The sequence below is a fragment of the Microcaecilia unicolor genome, chromosome 1, assembly GCF_901765095.1.
Source record: "Microcaecilia unicolor chromosome 1, aMicUni1.1, whole genome shotgun sequence".
Classification (NCBI taxonomy): Eukaryota; Metazoa; Chordata; class Amphibia; order Gymnophiona; family Siphonopidae; genus Microcaecilia; species Microcaecilia unicolor.
This window is the reverse complement of record NC_044031.1, coordinates 167,357,216-167,385,206: the sequence shown is the minus strand read 5'-3', so window position 1 is coordinate 167,385,206 and position 27,991 is coordinate 167,357,216. Positions and strand designations below refer to the sequence as shown.

Below are 27,991 nucleotides of genomic sequence, written 5' to 3'. Positions count from 1 at the left end.
GCCCCATTGAAGCAGAGGCTGCTTGCATGCCACAGAGGAAATGTTAAAATGTCAGACGTTAAATTTGCACTTTTCTGTAATTGCTTTTATGTTTAAAATGAAGAAAAAAAATTAATTCAAGTATTCAGCAATTCCACTACATAGTGAATGGCTTTTTTTTTTTTTTAAGGATGAGGATCGTTTCTTGCTCTAATTAGGACTGCCATCTTACCCCACAGGTCAACTAAACAAGCTGATCCAGTCGTCATGGTCTTATCCCATTGCATGCCTGGATTTGCAGATCTGATTTTTTTTTTAATTAATGGTAATGAATATGAAAATAAGACTTAGAAATCCAAGCATACAATAGAGCAAAACCAGGACTGGATCAGTCCATTAGACTGAACTGAGATAAGGAGGGAACTCTGCCTCTGAGGAAATCTGACCTGGGCGAGTGCACACCTGCTTAGTAAGATAGGATGGATGGTCTAGACGTTTTCTCCCGTCCTTTCCCATATGTTAGCTTTTTGTTTGTTTGGGGTTTTTTGTTAACTTGTTTCAGATACAACATTAAATATCGGTTATTGCAATAGAATGTAAATTTATATGTGCCATTAGGAGTTCGAATGCAACGCAACCCACACTGATTGGTGGTGGTACAAAGTTTGCCATAGATAGAGAGCAACGAATTAGGCCACTGTGGAGAGGAAAGGAAATCGCAAAAGGAAGGAAAACGGGAATGGCAAGAGTATGGGGAAAAATCTGTCTTAAATGCCTTTGATCTTAAAAAATATTTTGCAAACTTGTAGCAGCAAGGAAAAAAACAAGTCTATTTCTGTGGCAGGGAGAAGAGGATTCGTAATCTCGGGCGCCCCCTGCTGGCCCCGGGAACCGGAGCGGCATGCTACAGTGCCTGCCTGTCAGCGCTGCACTCTTTCAAAACATTTCCCAAAAGCAGTAGTTTTGCTGTAAAAAAAAAAACCCCACATTATGTTCATGTGTATTTTTCGAATTGTAGGATTCCTTAGTGAGCCTCCATGTTTTTATTAATAAGTTGGAAAGAAAATTTGTGGCATCGGTGTAGAGGCAGTTGATATCTGCTTAGAAATTAGGTAATCAAGACATTGGCCGTCATCTTGAAGTAGAAAAAAAATATGTTGCATTGCAATGCTAGGATATACTGGGATAAATATCGAATTTTATATAGCATACTAGAACCGCTTATCTTTTGTTTGTGACCTAGGTTACTGTCAAGATTCGAGAATGTTTTTCAATAATAATTCTTTCCTTTCACTGTAAGCAGGCTATATTTCCTTTCAAGCGGGTGTTTTTTTTTTTTTTTTTTTTGCTATTTAGCTCTGCCTACGTTGAGCGACGCGCGCTTCTGGCTCTCTGCGGTTGCCATGGGTTACTGGTTTGGTTGCTAATAGGTTGCTGGGCTGAGGCCACCCCTGTTCTTCCAGTTGACAACGGAGCTCCAAGCGGGGCGCGTGCGTAGGAGACGCGCTGGTGCGGCGCCCAGCCCACCTCCTCTGCAGGTGGTGTGTCGCTGTTGGAGAGAAACTACTGTGAGTGAAGCGTAGGAAGGAAGGCTGATACAGTGCAAGTCTGGAGGTAAAGAATTAAAAAATGGGAAGTGTAGCCAAGGTCTAGAGCACTTTTTTTTTGTCTTTGTTTAAACTTTAAGCTGCTGGCCGTTTTTCAAGGTTTGAGACTGGCAGAGAAAAGACAGGCATGTACACCGGCAGCAGCGACGTAAAGTCGGGCGAGGTTAAGGGTTCGTGGTCCCTTTAAATCTCCCGCTGCCAAGGAGAGACAGAGCTGTAGCAATGGGCGGACGTCAGCTGCTGCATGTAGGGGGTGTGGGTGGAGTGGAGGAAGTATTTTTAAATGCTGATAAGAACAAGCGCTTAGGTTGGGGTTGGGGCGCAGACAGTGAAGTTGACAGGAAACGAGGCAGTTACAATGGCACTCGGGGAGAGTCACACGGTGCAGGCAGTGCGGCGTAGCAAGGGTTAAGGAGTCAGCTATACCCGTCTTGCCCCGCAGCATTTAGGGGAAAACACCCACACCACAAGCGGGTTCCGATTAGAAATGGGACAGCTGCTGCCTTTGAAAACTCGGCTAGGGACCGATCTACATAGATTTGATTCCCGATTGTGGAAGGTTCCACTTCCTCCCTCTATGAGGTTAATGAGCTTTTCAGATTTCATAAGGCTGTTAAAACTTTACTTGTTTTAAGCTAACAATTTGATGAGTTGAAGTGAGTAAAGTGGAGTGGTTGAAAGCAAATTGACAGGGTGGAACCGTTTTATGTTGTATTGTTTTATTATGTTATGATGACTAATTCTGTAATCCGTTCTGGGCGCTGGTAGGAGAATGGGCTAAATAAATATTCTGGATTTTACTGGCACCACAGTTTTAACATGTGCAGAGCTGTCAAGTTGTCCACGATTTCTGACCATTCCTGGATTTCTGACAATCGTATCCTGCTTATTGATTTTAATGGGTAGAATCAGGGACTGAAAATGGCACACAGCTTTTCGATTATGTTTAGAGCTAGGAATGGACAGTCTCCCTCCTGGTACTAACTGGGCACCTATTGCCAAAAGAAATCTATTTAGCAATTAAATTACCTCCTATCTTTTTTTTCTTTCACCTTAATAGCAACAGTAAAAAGGACAGCTTCCAGGGACTGGTCAATTGTTGATGCTTTTGTAAACCTGGGGGATGTATACAGTTTTGAATCGGGAGTCTAGCAAGAATGAGTTTTTGTTAAACTTACTAGGCACTAATAAGAACAATGCCCCCCCCCCCCCCCCAGCAACCAACAAAATAGAGTAAAAACACATTGAATTTAAAGACAAGGGCACACAGATTTGTTTTCAGTGAATGATGGCATGACCCCCCTAGCCTAGCTAGACCAAGGAGGTGGGAATATAAAGTAGATTAGTGGAATATTTTCAGATGTAAAAAGTCTTTTTAAATTTAAGGTGGTAACATATTCCCTTAGCTGGTATGGGACACAAAAAATGGAAATTTTCCTGTCCCTCCCCCAGCTTGCTGTTGCATACTAAATTCAAATCAGCTGTCAAGACCTCCCAAAGTGTAATTTCCACATTTTGGGTTGACAATATATTTTTAAAGATTTGATAAACTTTACAGTGCAAATAAATATCAGTGTCCCTGCAAAAATATTGACAGGGTAAAAACTGCAAGATCACTACATCAAATGTGGTTAATTTTTTTAGTCTGGAATCACAATTATCCCAAATATTAACGACCCTGTTTACTTAGCCACTAATGCTGACAGCCTGTTTCACTTTGAATGGGCTATGTTGGCATTGCCACATGGCTTAGTAAAGGGGGGGAGGTAAGTTTTTTTTTTTAAAGAAATTCATTGTGAATCATTTGCAATATTGGAAGAGCTTTTCAGGTGCTCTTTTTTTTTTTTTTTGAGAGAGAGAGAGAGAGAGCAAATGTTCAAACTTATAAAAATGAAGCTAATTGGCTCCAGCCTTGAACATTATTTATATGCAAGCCAATCAACTGTACCACCCAAAGGGGGAATATTTATATATATATTTATAATCTCCCTTCTGGGTGGTACAGTTGATTGGTTTAGATACAAATAATGTTCGGTATGTATAAATAGTAAGGCTGCACGTTGTGATTTTTGTGACTATTAAATTTCACGTTAATCTACCTAGTGCCTTACTTTCCCAGTGGCTGACATTATGTTCCTTCCCACTCAGCATGTTAGCATTGCAGGTTAGGTGCTCCTGATTGGCACATTGCACAGGGAGCCAATGGAGAGCATGCTGAATATCAGCACATGCTCCTCAAGGCTTCCCCTGTGCCTGCCCACCAGACGCTGATGCTACCTGGCCCAGACACTACCAGTAAGTCCCTCCACCCCCCCCCCAAATGAGGTCCATCTTCTTCCCCGGGTCCCCCTCCACAAGGTCAAGGTCCCTACGGCCTCTCCACACAGCTTCCTGCCTTCATCCTTGATTTATAAATCAGATCAGGCATGCAGTCCTGGGGGGGGGGGGGTGGCAGGAGGAGGAGGGAAAAGAGATACAGTCACTTAAGGCCTGTGACTGCCTCTATACCCACACACACCCCCACACACACCCCCTTGGAGACTGTGTGCTGCATGTGGGGAGGCCAGGAGGGGAGAGATGCAGGCAGGGTGCACACAATTAAGGGTGGGGGGAGATAGATGCAATCACAGGATGTGAGCGACTGCATCTCTTTTCCCTCCTGCTGCTCCCCCCCCCCCCCCCCCGTGTACTTCCTTTTTTTTAATCACATGATTAATCATAATTAAAGATTTTAAGCAAAATACAGCCTAGATATATATAAATAAGACATCACTACAGGCTTCAGCAGGTTGTTGGGAGAGCCAGTACAGGGAGTATACTTGTGTGGATAAGGGCCTACACCAGGAGTTCCCAAACCTGATCCTGCAGGCACCCCAGTCAATCAGGGTTTCGGGATATCCAAAATGAATATTCATGAGAGATTTGCATGCAGTAGAGGTAGTGTATACAAATCTCTCTCATGAATATTCATTGTGGATAGCCCAAAAACCTGACTGAGTGGGGTGCTACCAGGACCAGGTTTAAGAACCACTGGCCTATACTATAGCTAACTGCAAGAAAATGGAAATGATTCATTGGAAATGCACACAGAGGAAATAGGGTAAGCAAATAGGGCGCATTAGCATCCTAATAAGATTCTAGTGAACCCTCCATAAGGTAGGGGATGGGATGAGAAGGGGTAGTTTAATTGTATCTTTTCTCGTAATATTTTTGGTGGAACAGAGGCAGCTAAGGTGTCTTTCTTTGGGTGAGAACCTAGCGAGTAGTAGGGTAATGAGAGCAGAGGACTGAAACCTGCAGGACCGTCTTGGCTGCAGCACCTGAGTAGGACTCACGACTGCTCAAGTAAGCAAAGGACTGACTAGTATCTGATAGCTATATATTGGACTTACTTTGAGCATGTTTAATTGCCTTTTTAAAACCAAATTTGCACAACAGTATTGCATTTAAAGGGGGTAATCTTATAAAGTGTTTCCTACTTGTAAATTGTATTTTAACTATGGAACAAGGTTCTTACAAAAACTGAGATTCAACACTAATGTTTAAGTATGCATGCTGACATGGCATACGCTTGCTGTGCACAGGTGTTCCCAGGATGTGCCTGTGTTCCTTTTGGAAAGTTGGGAGTTTTTTTTTTGTCAAACCATTCCTCCATTCCCCTGCAGTCTATAGTGAACTCCCAGTACAGTTAACTAATTGTGCAACAGGCACCAATATTGTTTTTATGAATTTTTCACCTGTGGTTTTGTACAACTCTGGTCGCCTTGTTGGGCAGACTGGATGGACCATACAGGTTTTTAAATCTGCCATCATTTACTGTGTTATTTTTGTGTTAAAATGATTTTACAGTATTACATTGGATGATGTATTTTTATATAAGCTGCAGTACAGAATATTGCTATACAAATAAATGCCAAATGTGTAATGCTTGGTGAGGGTAAAATGTGCTGTCTAGAAAAAAAAATAGTTTAGTGACCTAGTAGTACACACCTACAAGAGAGCTGTGAGGCAATATTGTATCAAAATATATAATTGTTAGATGTGTGTGTATAATATATAAATATATAAAAGTTTTACAAACTTAAGAGTGAATTCTTGCAGCTGAAGCTTTCTGGCAGAATGAACTATTTCATCTTAGCTGCAATGTGTTAATGGTCAGTGACTAAGAACTATTTTAACATTTACTGGTACATTTGTATAGTAATTTTTTAACATTCACCCTATCTGAATATTCTGCAGGTTCCTTGACTGTCTTTTCAAGGTACAAGACCACCTCTAAAGATCTAGCCATATTTGTCTATCAGCCACGGAGAAGAGAGAGACAGGAAATTACCTGTTACAATTCCATTTTTGTGGGGCTTTTTTTTTTTTTTTTTTACTGCCAACTTTGCTCTACAGCCAGATTTATAATTGATTATCATTCCTTAGCTTCTGTCCCAAGTTTTGTGGCCACAATGTGAATTGTTGAGGTGCTCAGAGAAGTGGAGAGAGTTTCAGCCATTTCTACCTGCCTCTGACAGCAGAAGCTGGCTAATGCACCTCCACCGCAACTAGCCTTAAGGACTGTAATCTATACTACTTAGTTGTGCTGATTAAGGGGTGGGGGGTAGATCACATTACATCATCATATAATAAAGCAAGGATTTGCCAAGTTTTCTTTCTCCACCTCCCTGGTTCAAAATGGGAGAAAGTTAGGCATAAGTGCACTGGGAAGTTTATATTAAATTGATCATTGCAAAGTGTATTTGCCTGTAGTTATCATATTGCTGTTGTGTTAAATGCACTAGTTTTAATAGCAAACATTTTGGTACTTCCATATGGATATAATTAGTTATATAGTACATCATCCACTTTATATATATATATATATATATATATATATATATATGTGTGTGTTAAAATGTACTCTACCTTATGAACCTTATTTTGAAAACCATAACTGAAGTAATATTTTAATTTTGACCACATTTTGGTGTAGATAAAAAATGCATGTTGAAGTTAATAAAGATGTAAATCTGAACCTACCATGCTGTCAAGATGATTGTTACTGTGTAATTCTTAAAGCTATACTTCTGAACAGAACCAATAATGCAGAGTTGATGATGAATTTGACAAAACACACACTATTTTAACCTTTTTATTGTTGTATAAAGGACAGAAATCACAGAACAGGCACCATACCAAACAGTTACATTTTAATAGGACTTTATTATTTGGAAACATTTAAATATGATCACGTTTATATAAGCAGAAAAAAATTAGTTTCAAATCTTATTCACATTATGCATACGCCACCCAGCTGACCTTATAAAGTGCACAAACTAGAAACATAAGGCATGAAAGATCAACACTTTCTCACTGATGTTCTGGGTCTGTTCTGAATTGGTGTATAAATGTTATCAAGGACCACATCATCCTTGTATGGATCATGTAACAGTACTGATACCTTTAGCTGTACTGACACATCAGATTTAAAAGAAAAAAAAAATTTAGCAGATGTATTTTCTGTACAGGACTGGAGAAACAACATCTAGCAAAGCTAATGTCCATGAGCAAAAAAAGTTCAGAACTTCCTGAGCAGATGCACTAGAATTTTTAAAAATAAATTACTTGACTTTTAAATACAGACAAAATATTAAGATCCTTCTTTTCTAATGTTTACTTTATTAAAAGGTGCTACCAGTGTGTCAAGTTTCTGGAATCTAATCACTTAAGTGAAAGTATAAAATGTATTGATCTTTGGTGAAGGCACATGTGGATATTATATTAAACATAGCATGACTGGTTAATACGAATACTCTAAAAGATTTTACAAATTGGGTTCAAATCTCACTGACACTGCTTTTTGAAGTGGGGCATGTCACTTAATCCTCCATTGCCTCTGGTGCAAACCTAGATTGTGAGCCCTCAAGCACAGGGCAATACTTACTGTACCTAAATGTAACTCACCTTCTGTAAAAGGGGTGAGCTAAATCCCAAATCCAATAGCATAAGGGAAGCTAGGACTGTAGACCCCTCAATTGCCTAAGGCCCAAATGTAACATGCCTTGAACTAAGACAGGTATGAGCTAAATCCAAATCCTTTCCACCCCACCTCAAAATCTAGTGTACCCACTTTATTTCCTACTATTGTTTTATTACACTGCAGCTGATCTTAGTCTTTCCCTTCATGTCTTTAAGTAGGGCTCCCCATGCTGGTTCCATGCTTTGACTCATCATTGTTTTTACCTCTAGAGGCCACTACATTAACAGCATCCTTTCCATGAAGAAATGTTTTCTAATGTTACTCATGAAATATACTGCCTCAGAGCTTCATACGTGAGCCCCTAGTCTAGAAGTAGACTATCCTTTTCACAAAGAGAAGTTAGGGTTTGTTTCGTTTTTTGTTTTTTTTTTACATTTCAGAAATAAAATAAAAGGTGCTAGGAATAAGAAGGTGCAGCAGATACACCCTTAAGAAGTATGTAGATTGGGGGAGATAGGTGTGTCCTTTTGTAGAAGCTGGGAAGTGTGGGCCTGCTATCTCATTATTCAAACAGATCTAAAGCCAGTCCAAATGAGAAACTGAGTCCTAGAGGTTTTAATGAAACTGCCATTAGTTAAGTAAGCTCCCTGTCCCCTTCTCCGCTCCCTCCCTTAAGGTCCAGATCACATCAGGACTCACAGATCAGGTATGCAGCACACAGCCTTGGGGGGGGAGACAGATGCAATCACTCACAGTCACACTGTAGCTGTCAATTTCTACCCCCCCCCCCCCCCCCCTCATTTGAAGTTCTCCCAGCTTCCTGGGTTGTTTTTTTTTTTAAGCACATGAAAATTTTGATTGCACGATTAAAATTTTTAATTGGCCTGCAGCCCTATTTTAAAGTGTAGAAATACATGCAATAAATTTCTTTCAGAAGCTTTCTTAAGGAAATGGGCACCTGCCTTTGGTAAGAAACACAGGGACCTGAACTTAGCTTTCTAAAATCATTGAAAGGATGGATAAGCAGAAGAAATGCATAACTTCTCAGCATTTTCACCAAGATCCAAGCACATAGTCTCGACTTTGAACTGAAAATGGTCCCTTTGTGGCTGACTGTGAGAAAATATTACAATAGGGGGGAAGGGGGTGTTACTTAGAATTAAACCTGAAAAAACATTAAACCAAATGTTAAAGTAGCAAGTTAACATTAGGTTGTTTTTAAAGTTTCATGTGTGAATTATTAGAATGTTAGAGAATAAGGGACTTTAAAACAGAACCAAATGAAAAATAATGTTAGCACTATAACACATCACTGAATCCCTACTACTATTTTGAGAAGAACTGTTAAGTTTCTGTTTTAATAATAATAAAAAAAAAGCCTGAGACTCAAATTTATATTTAAAAAACCACACATGTGCCACACAGCACTTTTTATAAGCAGGAAACTTCAGCAAAAGGACTGAAGATCAGAATTAAATCAGAGGAGACAGAAAAGGCTCAGTACTATTACACATTATATCTATAGATACTGGCAACACTGTGAAGCAAGCGAACAACCCTGAAGTGCTATGTTGTGATGGCAATTTCAGCTGCACTGCAGAGATTTCCTTCTCATATTCTTTGATAGAAAAGGGCTATATTAAATTGAATTATAAACAAAAAAAGAAAAGGTTACACACACAATATGTGCAAAACCCATAGGTTCGATATGGATGGTGGGAAGGTGTGTTGAGGAAATGTGGTAAAAAATGGAGATCTGAGAAAGAAAGGTTCACCCTACCGGCTGCACATGTTAGTAACAAACACAGTTAACATGTCATTTTTCCACAGCCCCTAGGTTATGCATTGGGACCCAGATACTAGTAACGTATGCCACTGCATGAGTATAGTTGTTAATCTGAAACACTTGGCACCAGCTATAGTCATACTACTGAGCAAAGTTGTCCACACCTTGGCCCACTTCTCTGCCCTGCTCCAAGCCCCTCCTTATAGATATAAGGACCATCTGCATGCCCCCCTGGCTGTCACTATGGGCTGATTGTTGCACATCAGTTGGGCAATATTTAGGTCTTTCTATTATATTATGTTCTCTATTATGACATTGTTTAATAATCAGTACTTGCCATCTAAGAGTGTGTGCACTTAATAAAGTTTAAGCCCTTATGGTGAAGGTAACTAATGATAAAAAGTTTAACAAAAGAATGTGGTTGCTATTGCAGACATAATGTATGAAAACGAATTATGATTCAGTTTGATGGCTCAGAAAGACTTCAGCTTGTCATCCCCTTTTACCTGTCCAATGCAATTCATGCCAAATATGAATGACTGGGTGAGCTTCAACAGAAGACTGTAGCTTACGAACCATCTAGAACCTACCATAGGAGCCAAGAGAGACTATACACCAACCTGTGAAGCTGGGTGCACTAATCATCTCTTTGTACTGTTCGCAATCTTTGGAAGTGTCAATGCAGTGCCTCATATTGAGGTACTCAGTAGTATCACACAACATTGACAGGAAATTCTGATCTGTGCACTGCAGCAATCACAATACACGGGAAAACCTCAGAAGAACGTAAGATAGTGTGAAAATACAGCAAGCAAAAGAATCACAAAGGGGCCCTTTTACTAAAGGGCTTGCTGTGTGGCAACCCGGAACTATTGCCGGCTCAACAGGGGTGGCAGTGGTAGTTCCATTTCCAGCACTAGCGGAAATATTGAAAACAATATTTCTGCAGGGGGTTAACCTGGTGGTTATTGGGCTGCATAAGTGCTTCCCCCCCCCCCCCCCCCCCCCCTGAAATGGCCACGTGGCAAGTACCAACTTACCACATGGCCACTTCATTTTTATTTTCACCCACTGCCATAAAAGGGACCCCGGTGCACATCAAAGATGGCTGCCGCCTCTAGCACAGTGTCCTTTTTACTGCAGCCTAGCTAGTAAAAGGGCCCCATAATGTCCAACTGTTTACAAACACAGGACTGGGAGAAAAGGACAAAAAAAAAACAGTCATCCTATGATCTGGGGACAGTCATACTATAAAAATATGTCTTCAAGGGATCTCAACTCATAGACGTTGCGCAGGCATGGGGTATGCTACTGTCACTACTGTGTCCGAGCCCAGAGGATGAACTGCATGAGAAAAAAAAATATATGAAGTGAGGAAATTGGTTTTCACAACACACTCAAAGCCTGAGTAACAGAGGAGAACTTTAATTATCTCCAGTCACAAAGAGACACAGGAAATTTGGACTTTTAATTAGCCATTTGGAGTGCAGTTGGATTTTTTTTTTTAGCTAGATAATTTAAACGCAAATAATTCAAGTCTGACTAAATGAAATTCACATAATCAGAATGCAGATAATTGAATTTCTACTGCATTCATTAATTCAGTGTGGAGGTGTGTGGAGACTTCTGTGATGAGCTGTCACAGCTCAATAAAATCTCAGTCAATTAATTTTTTCATTATCTTAGTATTACATCAACAAAAGCAATTTTATATTAACACACAACACAGAACAAAGTGTGAACAAATATATAAAATAAAAAAAATTCTGTATACCTATATCTATCTCTCTCTATATATAAAAACTCTACTAAATAGCACATTTTATTATTCAGCTGAATACAAATAATAGGCATTGAGCTTTAACATAACAAATAATAAAAGAAGCAACATGAAATCAGAGATCAAGTTTTTATTTCAGTAGGATTTAGAACAGTAGAGCCCAGGATTATTCGTATTTGAATTGAAATCACTCTTGGCTTTATATATATATATATACAGATATAGATACACACAGACAAACAGAAAAAGTACCTCTCACAATAATTGATCTTTTTCTCCTCCTTTTCTTCAGGGAAACGTCGATTTGATGATGCAAATTTACTGATTGCTTCTGCAACAGAATATTTTGTCTGTCCGGATACACAGGCCTCAATATCCTCAGGGCTTAGCTGACTCTGTAGGAAGAGGTGAAGTCTGCTGTCAGACAGCAGTACTGTGTTCTGCAGGACCCTGGGAAGGGGTAAAGCAAAATCTAAATACCAAAAGTTCTAGTGCAAGAGTTCAGCCTCTACATAGAATATTTAACATTTGTACAACCCTGCTGTCACTTTCACAGAAGTACTCCTGACATGTATTTTTGTTCCAAATCTGGTTCAGGTTGAAATATAAAGTCAATGGTGATATCTTTTCTACTGGCTTCTTCACATTCAGCACGCCACTAATTGGTAATACAGCTTTGCAAAAGGTGCCCTATCAGCAGGTGGATGAAAAGCACAAACTCTTGCCTCACTCCTTATCTCCAAAAATGAGCTTTACTTTCAGATTTAGGGGTGTAGTTATCAACATGGGCTACCATTAAGATGTGCAATTTTACCACTAACTCCTGCTATTGTAGTACAGGTCACATTTTATAAAATGAGGCCTAGTTACTAATAACTGGGGTTAATAGTAAAATAACACTTAACAGGAGCCCATGTAGATAATTCCTCCCCCCCCCATTATTCTTGGGGGGGGGGGGGGGGAAGAGCAGAGAGCCTCAGAGAAATGTCATTCCTCCCTATATTATGTGGGAGTCCTAACTCTCTGCCCTAAAAGTAGGTAAGGCCTGATTTTTCTGCCCAGCTAGCCTACCTTCACTGGCAAGGAACACCAGATCCTCTATTTTTGGACAGAATCGCAGGCTACATATACTGAATGCTTTGAAACAATCCCTGCAAGAAAACAACCCCTTCTAACACTACTCCAGCACCAAGGCAAGGGGGAGCACAAGAAAAAGCAATAACCTTTTTTTGTCAGGCGGCAGAAAAGCAGCAGTTGGGGCTGATCGAAGGACAAGCGGCCTCGTTCTGTTATGGCAACATTTTGGGAGTAGGTTTGGCATCCGTGTCAAACCAATTGCAGCAGGTTTTATGATCAATCAAGCCTTTCCCTTTTTGTAAATGAACTTGTAAAAGCTACATGGCTTTATATTAGAGACGTGTGAAGCGAAGAAATATACCGCGTTGTCTGTCTGTATATTTACAAAAGAAGCCAGGCAGGAAAACCTTTATAGATGTTGCTTTGCAAGTTTTTAAAAAACTAAAACAAAACAAGTGAATGAATTTTTAAAAATTTGGTACATAGTAGTTTGAATGCTGCTGGTCCCAGGCCTCTCACAATACACACTAATTTTATCTTTCCCACACCATGGAGGAGCTGTGCACCATTCAACAATAAAAAGGATATCCATGGCTGGGTCGCCGGGGCCCAGGAGTAAGTAAGATGAATTAAACAACACAGTCTTATGCATTAATTTCACATTACAGAAAGGCAACTCTTAAGGCCTTTGGCCCTATAGCTTATAAGAATATGGTTAATTTAAACTACATAATACACACAAGTTGAAATAAAATTCAAAAATACAACATAGAAGGATTTTCTGCTCAGCACATCTATCCAAATCAAACGGACTGTTTATCTACCACATGAGATATCAGCACCTTCAAGTCAGACTTAAACTGAACCCACTTCTCATATGGTTTCCTGAGTGGCACCACTGATATTCAATATGGAATGGTTAAAAGCAATGAAAGTTACATTTCTATTTTTAATGGCACAGTATTCCACTGGGGTTCCCCCCCCCCCCCCCATTTTATCATGGGAAATGAGCTACTTTACAGCACCTTGAGTGAATGCCTTCAAAAAGGGAAAGGGGACTTGATATACCACCTTTCTCAGGTTTGTTTGTTTTTTTTTTGCAACTACATTCAAAGCGGTTTACATATATTCAGGTACTTATTTTGTACCAGGGGCAATGGAGGGTTAAGTGACTTGCCCAGAGTCACAAGGAGCTGCAGTGGGAATTGAACTTGGTTTCCCAAGATCAAAGTCCACTGCATTAACCACTAGGCTACTCCTCCACATAAATAAACAAACATCTGTCACTGTTCTGATAATGAACACACCCAGACTCAGAATATTTTTTTTTTTTTTTGTTACATTTGTACCTCGCGCTTTCCCACTCATGGCAGGCTCAATGCTGCTTACATATTGTATACAGGTACTTATTTGTACCTGGGGCAATGGAGGGTTAAGTGACTTGCCCAGGGTCACAAGGAGCTGCCTGTGCCTGAAGTGGAAATCAAACTCAGTTCCTCAATCAGTTTGATTCATTTCAGCTTTTGCTATGGGTATATCTGGGAGTATCAGAGGTGTGTTTAGGACCTGGAATAGTGCATCTTCAGGTCAAGTGACATGCAAAGGCTAGAAAAGCACTCAATAGGAATGTTTCTCCACTTCCCCAATCCTCTCTCCTAAACCTAAATCCAGTAACTCAGCATTAGAGAATGACACAGGGACAGGAGCCTGCAGTAACTGCAGGGATGGGGACAGAGCTGGTGGGGACAAATCCTGCGGGGATGGGGGCAGGGTCCGTGAGGACAGGGGCAAACTTTGTCCCTGTGTCACTTTCTACTTTGAAACCTGTTAATGAACTGGACTGTTATTTATGTTTGATTGATTCAGATGACAATATTTTTATTTTTGGGAAAAACAAGCTGGCCACAGCTAGCAAAATCTGCATGGGGGATCCTGTACATCCTGCTACCAGCACATCTTCTAAGAAGACATCTTCTATTGCAGGAGGGACTGTGGAAGACAGGAGAGCTAGACTGAATCCTGAGATTGCTGATGACTTCTTATTCATCCACAGATTTAAAACAAAAATCATAACAGTACATCATAGGGCACATTTTCCCCCTCTAGGGCATACAGAATGGGTTGTATTTTGTACCCCTGGACATTTTAACAGGGTGGATTAAGATTGCTTGGGGTAGTAGTGGTGGGAGGGTTTATTATAGCTGCTCATTGCTATTATTGTTTTCTATTTGTAATTTATACACAACAGTTGCACAGCAAGATTTAAATATAAAATCGTAAGTGTTCGAGACTTCTGCAGATGAGAACTGAGCCGACGGTGCGGGGACTGCAGGGATGGGATGAGGATGGAGACAGAACCCATGGGGGTGGGATGGGGACACATTTTATCCTGTGCCATTCTCTACTCTTCATCTTCTCACACTGTCCTTTCCTCTCCCTGCTCATTCATTTCAGCACCTACATGTGCAGCTCAGACTTCCTGCCAAAACTCCTCTCCCCTAATGATCATATTACTGAGGGCTGGTGGCCAGCCAACGGGGCACCAACTAGCAAAGCAGGCTACTCCCTCCCACAAGGGCAAAGAGTACTGCATCCATCCCAGTTGTTCCCAAACCAGTCAGGTTTTCAGGATATCCACAATGAATATTCATGAGAGATTTGCGTGCACTGCCTCTACTGCATGCAAATCTCTGAAGATTCATTGTGGATATCCTGAAAACTTGAATGGCTGGGGAGCCTCCAGGACCAGGTTTGGGAACCACTGTCCCAGCCAATGGAAGCTTCTAGAAATGATGTTTCAAACTCCATGTATAATTAAAAGATACTTCTGGTTCTGCTATGCACATCTCTCAAAACTAACTATTTAGGAAAGCCTACACCTTACACTTTTATGGGTCTATCCCTCCCCGGAATCACTTTGCGAGTTTATGTCTAGTGTATTAGCCATGTTACTTGATGTCATTACTGGTATCATATTTTATGTTCTAATAACTATATTTTATTTGTATTTTTCTGTTATTAAATGGCATTCCTTAGATACGATTTTACCTGTTTTGATTTTAGATCATGAACCGCTTTGCTATTAGTTTAAGGAAGAGCGGTATATCAAGGAGAATAAACCATAAACCACATTCCATTTTTAATACATTCAAAATAAAATGCTTTTTTCTACCTTTGCTGACTGGACATTTTCATTTTACATCGTGTTGATGCCAGTTTCTCTCTTCTGCTCGTCAGTCTTCTGCTAATTGTTCTCCAAGTGGCTGCTGTCCATTTGTGTTTTTTTATTTTTTGTTTGTTACATTTGTACCCCATGCTTTCCCACTCATGGCAGGCTCAATGCGGCTTACATATACAGGTACTTATTTGTACCTGGGGCAATGGAGGGTTAAGTGACTTGCCCAGAGTCACAAGGAGCTGCCTGTGCCTGAGGTGGGAATTGAACTCAGTTCCCCAGGACCAGAGTCCACCACCCTAACCACTAGGCCACTCCTCTCACCTGCACTCACTACACTTGCCTCTGACATACTGATCTTTCCTTTTTAGTTCTTCTCTTTTTTTTCTTTACTGCCTCTGTTCACTCAAGTTTCACCCTCTTTCTCACCCTTTTCACTTCTCAGCTACATACCAAATTCCTTTTCCTTCTCTCACCCACTAGCTTTCCTATTCTCCATCTCGCTCCTTCCCATTCCCTTTTATCTTTAATCTACTCCCCATTACCCTATTTCCACCCCCTGTAATTACTATCCTCTTCTCATTCATTTCCTTGCCACCTTCCCTTCTCCCTTCACATCTCCCACATAGTTCCACCATTCTCAGGATCTTCCTCCTTCTACCCTAGCACCTGCTCCCTCTTTTTCCCCCCCCCCACCCTCGTAACCTCACATTTTCCTGTCCCTTCCACACCCCTCCCTCCAGCATCTTCCCATCCCTTCTCTCTTCCCTCCTGCCCCCTGGTCCAACATCTCCCTCTCTCTCCCCTCTTGCCCATTGTCCAACATCTCTCCTTCACTCCCTTCTACCCCTGAATCCAACAATTCCCTCTTTTTCCCTTCCCGTTCCCCCTCCTATGCATCTCTCCCTCCCTCTCTTTCACCTCCATGTCCAACATCTCTTCCCTCCTCTCTCTTCTTCTCTCCCTTCTGTGTTTCCTGGGTCTAATCTCTTTCTTCCCCCCTGCCTTCCTTCCCTCTGCTTCACCCCCATGTTCAACAATTCTCCCTCTCTCGCCCCTCTCCCGTTATATAGCATTTCTCCCCACCACCCTCCCCTATCCAACATGTCTCCCTCCACCACCACACAGCATTTCTTTCCTCCCCTCCTTTCCCCCATGTCCAACAATTCTCCCTTTATCTTCCCTCCCTCCTGTCATTAGATTCTCAGTCCAAATCTTCCCCCCCCCCCCACCCCATCTGCCTTTACAAGTGTCTCTCTCAAAGGGTTGCCGCAAGTGGCAGCAGCCACTCATGCGCTGCCGTGTTCCTCCCAGGCAAAAGCAGGAAGTTGTATCAGAGAGGGCCGGGATGCGGCAGAAGAGAGATTTCTGGGTCAGCTGCAGGCAACATGCAAAAGTCACTGCTGCTGACACTTCTTTGAGAGACAGGCTTGTTAAAGGAAGAAGGGGGAGGAAAATAGAGGGCCGTGGAGCCCAGCTTGCTCCCCCATACCACTCTGAGTGGGCCTGAACCCAAAGTGGGTGGGGATGAACATAGAGGACAGGTAACAAGGGATAACAGAGTGAAAAACTTTGTGAACTAGAGATGCTATTTTAAATAGAACTCTATAAAAGATTGTGAGCCAGTGGCACTGAAACAGTAAAAGAGCAACATGGGTTTTGACAGAAAGGTTCTGCTGTAACACTCGCATAAACTATGATCATATTTAAGCACTTCCATATCATCATGCTGATCAATCCATAGACTGGTGGGTTGTGTCCATCTACCAGCAGGTGGAGATAGAGAGCACTCCTTTTGCCTCCCTATATGTGGTCATGTGCTGCTGGAAACTCCTCAGTATGTTCTCTATCTCAGCAGGTGGTGGTCACACACAGCAGCAGCTCTGGCTAGGTCTCCAAGCCTAATCTTTAGGTTTTGTTGAGTACCTGGGGTTGAGGGCTCTTCTTGAGCAAGTGCAAACCTGGTGGTGCCAGGTCCCTCCTTTTCTCCCCCCTCCCGCTGGCTCCGTTTAAAAAAAAAAAAATTTGGACGTCCTTTAAGGGCGTTTATTTCAACGTTTATATCTACGTTTATATCAGCGTTTATTGCAGCTGCTCACTGGGACACCAGTTCGTTACAGCTCGGAGCGAGAAGCAGGTAATTTTACCTTTTTATAGCGGGCAGGGGGTTCCCCGTTCGGTCTCCACGTAGCTTATGGCGTCGGAGGACGAGGGCGCAAAGATTCGCTCCCCTGACCGCGTGTGTGCGTCTAGCGGGGATGCGGGGGTTTTCAAAGCCTGAATCGCCTTTGTTGGGCATCAGTTTGGAATCCGGTCAGTGTCCCGGTTCTTCCTCCGGTGCGGCGGTTTTTCCAGCCATAAGCGCCCATCCCCCGCTGCTCGCCCACTCCATGTGGGCCGGCCACTTTGCTCGGACGGCTTCTTCTTGGGCCCCCCTCGAACTGGGAGACGTTAATGCTATGGTCGCCCTTGATTTGGGCGACGGCAAGAAAGCGGCGAAAGTTAAGCGCCGTTCTTCCCACGCGGCTCCTTCTCGGAGTTTCGCGCCGGACGCCATTTTGGATGCGCAGCATGTTTCTCCCCCGCTCTTGCGAGCGCCGGTTGAGGGTGCGTCTAGGGCCGTGGCCCAGACGGCAGAAGTGCACAGTCTAGGGGGTTTCTCCCCTGAGTTCTTTTTGCTGCTGCATCAGGCTTTTCTTATGATAAACGCTGCCCCGGCTCCCCCCTCTGATCAAGGGGCTGAGGCCTCCGGAAGCAAATGCCCTCGGGTGGACTTCCAGGCGCTAGAGGACTCGGTCTCCTCTGATGTAGATGAGGGCAGCGTATCTGAGTTCTCCCAACAGTCCTTTGGGGATTCCTTGGAGGAGACGGATTCCCGCTCGGATGGAGCGGATGAACCCTCTGCAGCACGGATCTTTCGCTCAGAGGATTTGCCCAACCTGTTAGTGCAGGCCATGAGCATTTTGAAGAGTTCCTCTCCGGAGGACATCTCTCCCTCAGCCTCTGTTGGCTCTGCCATTATGCGGGGGACTAAGCGCCCGCCTAGAACCTTCCATGTGCATGAATGCACACCTTGATTTCGGCTCAATGGGATTTCCCAGAAGCGAGCCTTAAAGTGGCTAGGGCTATGTCCCGCCTCTATTCTCTGCCTGAAGGTGAACGGGAGGCCTTCCTTGGGCCTACCGTGGATTCTTTAATCACTGCGGTGACTAAGAAAACGGCGTTGCCGATGAAAGGTGGCACGGCCCTAAAGGACGCCCAAGACAGGAGTTTGGAGGCGGCTTTAAAGTCGTCCTTCGAGGCGGCTGCTTTAAGTTTACAGGCCTCATTTTGTGGCTCCTATGTGGCCAGGGCGTGCCTGACGCTTGCGCAGCGGGCTTCCCCCTCGGATCCTTCCTTGAGGGCTGATTGGCCAGCCCTGGAATCGGGCTTGGCCTACTTGGCAGGCTGGCTGTATGATGTCTTGAGAGCCTCGGCTAAAGGTATGGCTCAGACAGTCTCTGCACGGCGGTGGCTTTGGCTGAAGCATTGGTCTGTTGACCACGCCTCTAAGTCTCGCCTGGCTAAGTTGGCTTTTAAAGGCAAGCTGCTCTTTGGGGTCGAGCTGGACAAGATTGTGACCGATCTCGGCACGTCTAAGGGCAAGAGGTTACCGGAGGTCAGGGATCGGGCCAATGGTGCCCGCCCCGGTTCCTCCAAAGGACAGTTTCACGAAGCCCGTCGGTATTGCCCGGGCAAGTCGAGCTCCTCTGCCCCTCTTCCATCAAAAGGAATTCCTCCCCCAAGCAGCATTCCTTTTGCAGAGACCGCCGTCCTGGAGGTGCCTCCTCCGGTCCTCCCCCAGGGTCTCGTACCCAATGACGGGGCGCTGGTCCATGGCCCAGAGCAGATTGGAGGACGCCTATCCTCGTTTCTGGGCGAGTGGACCAGGGTAACTTCAGACGCTTGAGTGCTGGAAGTCATCAGAGAAGGCTACAAGCTAGAGTTCTGCCGACCCTTAAGAATCGGGTTTGTGCACTCCCCCTGCAAGTCTCCGGTCAAGCTGTGGCAGTGCAGCAGACTTTGGACAATCTGATCCGCCTGGGTGCGGTCGTTCCGGTGCCAGAAGATCACCCTGGCAAGGGACGTTACTCCATTTACTTTGTGGTACCTAAGAAAGGAGGTTTTGTCCGGCCTATCCTCGACCTCAAGGGGTCAATCGGGATTTGGAAGTTCGGCACTTCCAAATGGAGACTCTCCGCTCTGTTATAGCGGCAGTGCAGGCAGGGGAGTTTCTGGCATCCTTGGACATCAAGGAAGCTTACTTGCATATTCCCATCTGGCCTCCTCATCAACGCTTTCCGCGTTTTGCAGTTCTGAGGACACTCCCAGTTCAGAGCCCTCCCTTTCGGGTTGGCTACTGCTCCGCGGACCTTCTCCAAGTTATGGTGGTCACTGCGGCCTTCCTACGCAAGAAAGGAGTACAAGTCCATCCTTATCTGGACGACTGGTTGATCCGAGCCCCCTCTTATGAGAGTGCAGCAGAGCTTCAGACCGGATGATTGCTCTTTTGAGCTCCCTGAGGTGGATCATCAACTGGGAGAAAAGCCAGCTGCGCCCGACTCAGTCCCTGGAGTATCTGGGAGTTCAATTCGACCCCCAAGTGGGCAGAGTGTTCCTGCCAGACAATCGGATTGTCACGCTTCAGGCTCAGGTGGACAAGCTCCTAGCAGCCTCTTCTCTTCGGGCTCGGGACTATGGGCAGCTGTTGGGCTCTATGACGGCCACGATGGAAGTAGTGCCCTGGGTCAGGGCTCATATGAGACCACTACAACTCTCTCTGCTGCAGCGCTGGACTCCTGTGTCGGAGGATTACGCTGTGCGCCTTCCCCTGGACCTAGCGGTGCGCAAGGCGCTCAGCTGGTGGCTGAGGACAGATAAGTTGTCCGCAGGGATGCCTCTTTTTGACCCCGGAGTGGGTTGTCGTCACGACGGACGCCTCTTTGACGGGCTGGGGAGCCCACTGCTTGGGAAGGACAGCGCAGGGGCTCTGGTCTCCTGCAGAGGCAAAGTGGTCTATCAACCTCCTGGAACTCAGAGCCATTCGGTTGGCGCTTTTGGAGTTTCTCCCGGTACTGGCGTTGAAGCCAGTACGGGTCCTGTCGGACAATGCCACGGAGGTACCAAGAGTGCCCCTCTAGCCAAGGAGGCCATGAAACTATGCCAGTGGGCGGAAGCGAACCTGGAACAGCTGTCGACGGCCCACATTGCCGGAGTCATGAATGTCAAGGCGGACTTTCTCAGTCGCCATACCTTGGATCCTGGAGAGTGGCAGTTATCGGCTCAGGCGTTCTTGGACATCACAAAGCGCTGGGGCCAGCTGAGCCTAGATCTGATGGTGTTATCGGCCAATTGCCAAGGGCCGCTCTTTTTCAGCAGAGGACGGGACCCTCGATCTCTGGGAGTAGATGCTCTCCTCCAACAGTGGCCGACACAGGAGCTTCTCTATGTGTTCCCGCCCTGGCCCATGTTGGGCAGGGTGCTAGACCGGGTGGCAAAGCATCCGGGCCGGGTAATCCTGGTGGGTCCGGACTGGCCTAGACGTCCCTGGTATGTGGACTTGATCAGGCTCTCAGTGGACGGCCCTCTGCGGCTGCCAGCGGAGCAGGGCCTGTTGCATCAGGGTCCCATGGTGATGGAGGATCCCTCCCCCTTTGGTCTTACGGCCTGGCTATTGAGCGGCAGCGTCTGAGGAAGAAGGGCTTCTCAGACAAGGTCATCGCCACTATGCTGAGAGCGAGGAAGCGCTCTACTTCTACTGCTTACGCCAGGGTTTGGCGTACCTTTGCATCGTGGTGTGAGGCAGGCTCACTTTCTCCCTTCACTGCTCCAATTTCTTCAGTGTTGGCGTTCCTGCAAGAAGGTCTGGAGAAAGGCCTGTCGCTCAGTTCCCTTAAAGTCCAGGTAGCGGCTCTGGCTTGCTTCAGGGGCCGCCTGAAAGGTGCTTCCCTGGCTTCGCAGCCAGATGTGGTGCGCTTTCTCAAGGGAGTTAATCACCTGCGCCCTCCTCTGCACTCAGTGGTACCTGCGTGGAATCTCAATCTGGTGCTAAGAGCCTTGCAGAAGCCGTCTTTTGAACCCTTGTCGAGGGCATCTATGAAAGACCGGACGTTGAAAGCAGTTTTTTTGGTGGCTATCACTTCAGCCAGAAGAGTTTCCGAGCTCCAGGCGCTATCATGTCGAGAGCCCTTTCTGCAGTTCACTGAGGCAGGAGTGTCTATTCGCACAGTGCCTTCCTTCCTGCCCAAGATTGTTTCTCGCTTCCATGTGAATCAGCAGCTCTGTCTCCCATCCTTTCGTAGGGAGGACTACCCAGAGGAGTACTCTGCTCTCAAATATCTAGATGTGAGACGAGTCATCATCAGATACTTGGAAGTGACCAATGATTTCCGGAAGTCGGATCATCTGTTTGTCCTGTTTGCAGGTCCTCGTAAGGGTCTAAAGGCTGCTAAGCCTACAGTGGCAAGATGGGTCAAGGAAGCCATTGCAGCGGCTTATGTGGCCGCGGGGAAGGTGCCGCCTATCCGGCTGAAGGCTCACTCCACTAGAGCTCAGGCGGCCTCGATGACAGAGGCCGGGTCCGTCTCCTTGGTAGAGATTTGCGAGGCGGCAACTTGGGCATCGGCTCATACCTTCTCCAGGCATTACCGCTTGACTGTGGCTGCTCGGGCGGAGGCCCGGTTGGAGCTTCAATGTTGCGGTCAGGGATTTCTATGTCCCGCCCTGGGTGAGTACTGCTTCAGTACATCCCACCAGTCTATGGATTGATCAGCATGATGATATGGAAGGTAAAATTATGTATCATACCTGATAATTTTCTTTCCATTAATCATAGCTGATCAATCCATAGCCCGTCCCAGATATCTGTACTGTTTTTATTCTGGTTGCATTTCAGGTTCAAGTTTAGTCTTCAGTTCCTGTTCAGGAGGACTTCGTGTTCAAGTTTTTTTTCAGTTGGATTCTTCAGGAGTTGAGACGATTTTGTGTTACAGTGAGCTGCTGCATTCCTCTCCTCTCCGTTTTACGGGGCTGGATTGAGACCTAAATTCTGCCGGCGTCCCTCCCGCTTCGTGCGGCTGTAGAGCAGCTTTGTACCCCTCCCGCTTCGGCGGTGTTAGGGTCAGTCAGCTCCTCCCACGGTTGCAGGATAAGCCAGATCCCCCCGCATCGGCGGGGTGGTGTCCCTCCCCCGCTCCGCGGGGATGAGCTGGACGGATTCCCCTCCCCCACTTGTGTGGGGATGAGCTGGGTTAATTCCCCTCCCCCGTTTCGGCGGTGGTGAGCTGGGCAGAGTGTCCCTTTGTGGGTGTAATTCTCTAAGTGCTGAGTCCTGCGGATGGAGCTTTGATATCGACATACTGAGGAGTTTCCGGCAGCACATGACCACATATAGGGAGGCAAAAGGATTGCTCTCTATCTCCACCTGCTGGTAGATGGACACAACCTACCAGTCTATGGATTGATCAGCTATGATTAATGGAAAGAAAATTATCAGGTATGATACATAATTTTACCTTCTCTGATTTCACGTGCAGCATTAAGTGAGTCCCCTTATTTTCTAAATCCCACTTCTGTATCTTATATGTTCCATCTTTGCTTACACCCTATGCTGTTTATTAAAATGTTTTATTACATATTGTGTTGACAGTGTAAGTAGCATACTATGCATTGTTATTTGCATATTTTTACTGATGTAATTGTCTGTTGCCTATGTTCAGCTTATTTTTGCTGTACACCGCCTTGGGTAAATTTCTTCAAAAAGGTGGTAAATAAACCATAATAAATAAATGTTGCAATACTCCAAGCAAGAAGTTGAAGTAGTGTGAATTGGGCAGCACCATGCAAATAACACTGAACTAAAAGAAACTGCTGGACTGCAAAGAAACTGACCTTACCAATAAAAGACACCTGTGGTGTGAGTGTAAGCTGATAGTGAACGGTAATGCCCAAGTAATTAAAGGAATCAATGAGGCTGATGGGAAAGCCACAGAATGAGGGTTATGATAGGGTGACGAGGCCTGCCGGTAATCCAAGATGGCACATCAAGGTGTTTTTTTTTTTTCTTTTTTAAACTGTTCACTGGTATATCACTCTGAGTTCTTTACTATATATTTCATCATGATCACCAACATCACAGGCCAACTTATTGGTTGTGCCATCACCAAGGATTTTCAGATTCAAGACAGCTTATGACAATTGCTTTGGAGGGGGGGGGGGGGGGGGGGGGGGGGGAGACTTTAGAATCTTTTTAGATGAGTATTCTTTTTTATGTTGATAATGGTATTTCTTAAATTTTAGAATTCATATATTTTATTTTTCTTCCTTTTTTACCCAGTCTTTGTTTGCTGTTAAGTGTATAGTCATACGGTATTTCATTGTTGTGATATGCCTCCTTCCTACCTTAATTTGTACTACGTATTTATAACTTATCTACTGTTATTTCTTATTTGCTGCTTTATTATACTGTAAAGAAATGTTATAATTTCTTATGAACATAATTTGCAATAAATCAAGGCCATGCATGCATTGCTCTCATGCATGCAAATTCATTGTGGATATCCCAGACTGACTGGGTGTATCTAGAGGACTGGGATGATAAATAATGGAATATACCAAGAGCAAATATCATTCTCCTTTTGATGAAGTCTTCCATCCTAGCCACAAAATACTATAACTGCTCATTTAATGATTCTCAGAGTTATTATAATCATGCTTGGCACCAAATCTATTCTCCTAAATCAGGCCACTATATGGTGAAGTGGCATTTAGAGTACTACATTTTCTCAAGATACATTCAAATATCAATACAAAGTTTTGGAGGGGGAGGGTTTAAGGCAGATGGCAACTCAATATCCTCATAAAATTTAACTACAAAGGTAGATTCAGACCGCATCAGGTGGAGACTATCCCCTGCATACAGCAGAGATGGGTGTCATGGCCCAGTCCAACAGGCCAGTTCAGTTCTCTCCTCTCTACCAAGGAGCTTATGCCCCAGGCTATTAGACCATTTTAATAGACAGTAGAATCTTGCTTATACTTGCATAACACTTCTGGTTAAGTGCAGGTATTCAAGTTATTTTACCTAAGCTGCTGTATCTTTTCAAACACTACCCACCTAAACCAGATACCCAGCTGAAGTTGCTCCAATAGAGATTGTTTTCATATATTTGGAAGAGGCAACCCCCGCAGGTGGTGAGGCGTATTATATATGGTAAAGTAACTGCTGGAGGTTTGGGGGGTTTCCTTTTTTGAAAAGTACTTTTATGCTGCTCAGTTGTGTGGGGTTTTTGATTAGTATAATCGCTGTCCGCTAGCATGGGTTTGTATAGAGCGATATATGTTGGGAGTCACCCATTGGTCTAATCTTGTTTGGAGACCAGAGAACCACAGAATTTGTTTTCAAGCACAGCCTCCTTCTTTACAGCTTTTACTGAAAGTTTGGCATATTAGCTTTAGGAGATTGATGAGGGGGAGACTCCTCTCTAAAATGCACCCCCACCCTAGTTTCCTTGTATCTTTATGTTCCCTCTTGGGACCTTAAACTTCAAGAGTCATAGGAACAGAGGCATCCTCATGGTAGGACATTTATTTTTAGAGGAAGTTATTTCTCTCCTTTCAACAGTTAGGGAAACAATATAATATTCCCGTTACTGAATTTTACTTTTATTTACAATTATAGCATTTGCTATGTACAACAATGATTAAGGATTGTCTCTCCCTTGCTTCCTTTTGAACTTCTTCTGGAGCATGGGGTCTCCCAGCGTTAATATCTCAATTGTATGCTTTGTTACTTGAATCAGATCTACCTACTCCAACTCATATAGCTCACTGGGAAAAGGATTTGAACGACTCCTTGCATGAGAAGGTCACCCAGAATCAGTTTTCTGAGGATGTTGCCTAGGTCCTCTTTCCTTGCGTAGCAATGCTGCAGAGATATGTTGCCAAGCTGTAGAACATCCTGCTGCTATCTGTGGCATACATATTATCTTAGCAATTTGACGATGCAGAGAAGGGGACATACTGCCCCTTTTGAGATGACTTGGAAACCTTTCCTCCTTTGGTATGAAAAAGTCCCACTAGCTAGAAGTACAAGTTCTTCAAATGTCCCGGAAGTAGCTTTTTTCTGGGTTTAGTTTTTATAATTAATGGAATGGGGGTCTCTTGATGGAGTAGAACTTACTATAATGTTGTATTTATGTTTACTGTGAACATATTGTGTGTTGAACCCAGGAAAATGTACCTGTATTAGAGAGATGATTTGGTTCGATTTCGGGTTTTTCTGCGAGGGCTTCACAACTGGATGGGGGGAGGGTTTCATATATGTTTTCATAGCTGTTTTCGTAGCTGTTCTTTGGTTATGATTGTTTCGTCTGTGATTTATGTAATGTTTAAAATATAATAATAAAAATTCAAATTAAAAAAAATACAGGTATTCATACAAACATTTTTTATTTCTACCTGTAACTAAACATAAATCTGTTCCTTAGCAGACTCTATAGTTTAATATATTACCCCAACACCCCATTTGTCAGGTATGCCCCATTCCAACTATTCATGTCTGACTCTATTCTATGATTCTACGTCTTCCATTTCGCTTTTTTCACAGTGGATCCAAGGCAGGTTACATAGTAAGAAGTCCCCATCAATAGGACAGAGTTACAAGACCTTAAAATGCTGATTACAGCATTTGCTATGTACAACAGTGATTAAGGATTATCTCTCCCTTGCTTCCTTTTGAACTTCTACCTACTCCAACTCATATAGCTCACTGGGAAAAGGAACAACTCCCTTTAAAATTTGCACCTTGATTCATAGGATCATTTATGGTGAAGTTGCTGGATACATGTTAAATCTTACAGATCTACCACTCAGAAATAGTTCCAAGTCTTTCCCGATCCTATTTAATTTTACATTACCCAGATTGCAATGGCCTCAAATACAAATCCACCTACGCATCAAGCTTCTCCTTCATAGGAACTCAGTTATGGAATGCACTGCTTAAACTCTTAAAATCAACTCAGAATCATCTAAACTTCAGGAAATTATTGAAGACCACCCTGTTCAAGAAGGCATACCATCCAGACGTTACTTAGCTTCTTTCTTATCTGTTCAGCAAAATTTATGGACCCTAATGTTTTCCCATCATCTTTTATTATCTTTGTTGTCTTAGACGATACGTTTACGATTAATTTTTTTTACTATGACATTGTTTAATGATATTATTCTGAACTGTAGCCATGTTATTGTGTAAGCCACATTGAGCCTGCAACTAGTGGGAAAATGTGGGGTATAAATGTGTTAAATAAATAATTATCTATTATTTAGGAAATAAGTGTGTTTTTAAAGCTTTCCGAAAAAGATAGTAAAAAGTGATTTATCTAATCTGATGAGGACTATTCCAAATTTATAATCGGTTTCTCCCTACTGCTCAGTCTCACCTGCCCTCTACATTAACCCATGTTTCCCAGAGTATTTGGTTCTTCTGTTTAAGAGCTCACACTATGTGAGAACCACATGCTACAACAGGTTGCAGCAGTGTTTCCATTATATCTGATTACTGTGTGGTACCATAAGGACATAATCATGAACGATGGAAAACGCATGCGGGGACCCAGTCCATTGAGAAATATATGGCTATGCAAGGGAGCCTCACTTTCATGTGTGCTGGGTACACGAGAAAGCCTGCAAAGCAAGTCCCACAATAATCTATTCAGGTTGCATCTGGCCACGTATTCTGCATCCACCAAGAGGACTGCAGTATTGAAAGAATCATGACAAAAAGAGAATCCAAGGTAGATCACAGGACACGTAAAAAGGCATTTGCTTTTATGAGAAGATAAAGTCCAACATGGCCATGTTTCAAAATATTTTCATCAGGGGTATGACTATAATCATAATATTTACATAAATATATAAATATAAACTGAGAAAATAATCACTGAAATTAAATGACATATGTAATCAACTATTAAAGGAATCGCACATTTCACTTGATCAGTTCAAACTTCTGACCAGTCAGCCTAGGCTGGGGAAACATGCGATAAGGAAAGATTCAGAGTGACTCCTATATGACTTGGGTTCAAGTATTCAACAGTGATGGCTAAGAAAATGCATTAGAAACAAAAGCCCAGCCCAATTTTAAACACACTAATTAATCAAACAAAAGTATGCTAACACTTAAGTGCATGTACAAACTTGTTTCAGGCAATGAACAGAAGATATCCTTCATGTAAACTGCTTCCAATTACTTTCTGACTGCCATGTAAATTAAAAAGTGTTCAAATATAAACAAATCTGTACAGGTTTATGAATTTTACGAGCAATTTCAGTGTAATATATCTGGCAGAAATGGGAAAATAAAAGCTACAGCTGTCTTACTGCCAGAACCTGAAGCCTTGGCATTATTAGTCACTGGACGCCCCAACTGTATTTCTGCTGTGGTGTATACACATCCAGGTGTATGAATTACACAGCATGTCATGTCAGCGACCCTGCTTGCCACATGACAATTTACTGTCAACAGCGTCACACAAACAGAGCTGTGAAGGCTTGAACAGCTCTCATTATTAACGGTTTGGGGTTT

The 27,991-nt window shown here is 43.5% G+C and overlaps 1 protein-coding gene and 1 long non-coding RNA gene across 4 annotated transcripts in view; one reads left to right on the top strand and one right to left on the bottom strand.

Annotated features, from left to right (window-relative positions):
- The first annotated feature begins 1,470 nt into the window (after nucleotides 1-1,470).
- LOC115460125 lies at nucleotides 1,471-6,611 on the top strand. Its single transcript, XR_003940382.1, has 2 exons — nucleotides 1,471-1,593; nucleotides 5,826-6,611. It is a non-coding gene; the product is annotated as an uncharacterized LOC115460125 (long non-coding RNA).
- Nucleotides 6,612-6,709: 98 nt separating this feature from the next.
- The window catches only part of SNX10 (sorting nexin 10), a 179,723-nt gene continuing 158,441 nt past the window's right edge, over nucleotides 6,710-27,991 (bottom strand). For all 3 annotated transcript variants that reach the window (XM_030202272.1, XM_030202282.1, XM_030202292.1), the window contains exons 6-7: nucleotides 11,370-11,567; nucleotides 6,710-10,681 (exon numbers count right to left, since the gene is read on the bottom strand). In XM_030202272.1, the coding sequence (XP_030058132.1) occupies nucleotides 10,612-10,681; nucleotides 11,370-11,567 (268 nt within the window). In that variant the 3' untranslated portion in view covers nucleotides 6,710-10,611. The remainder of the gene's footprint in view (nucleotides 10,682-11,369; nucleotides 11,568-27,991) is intronic.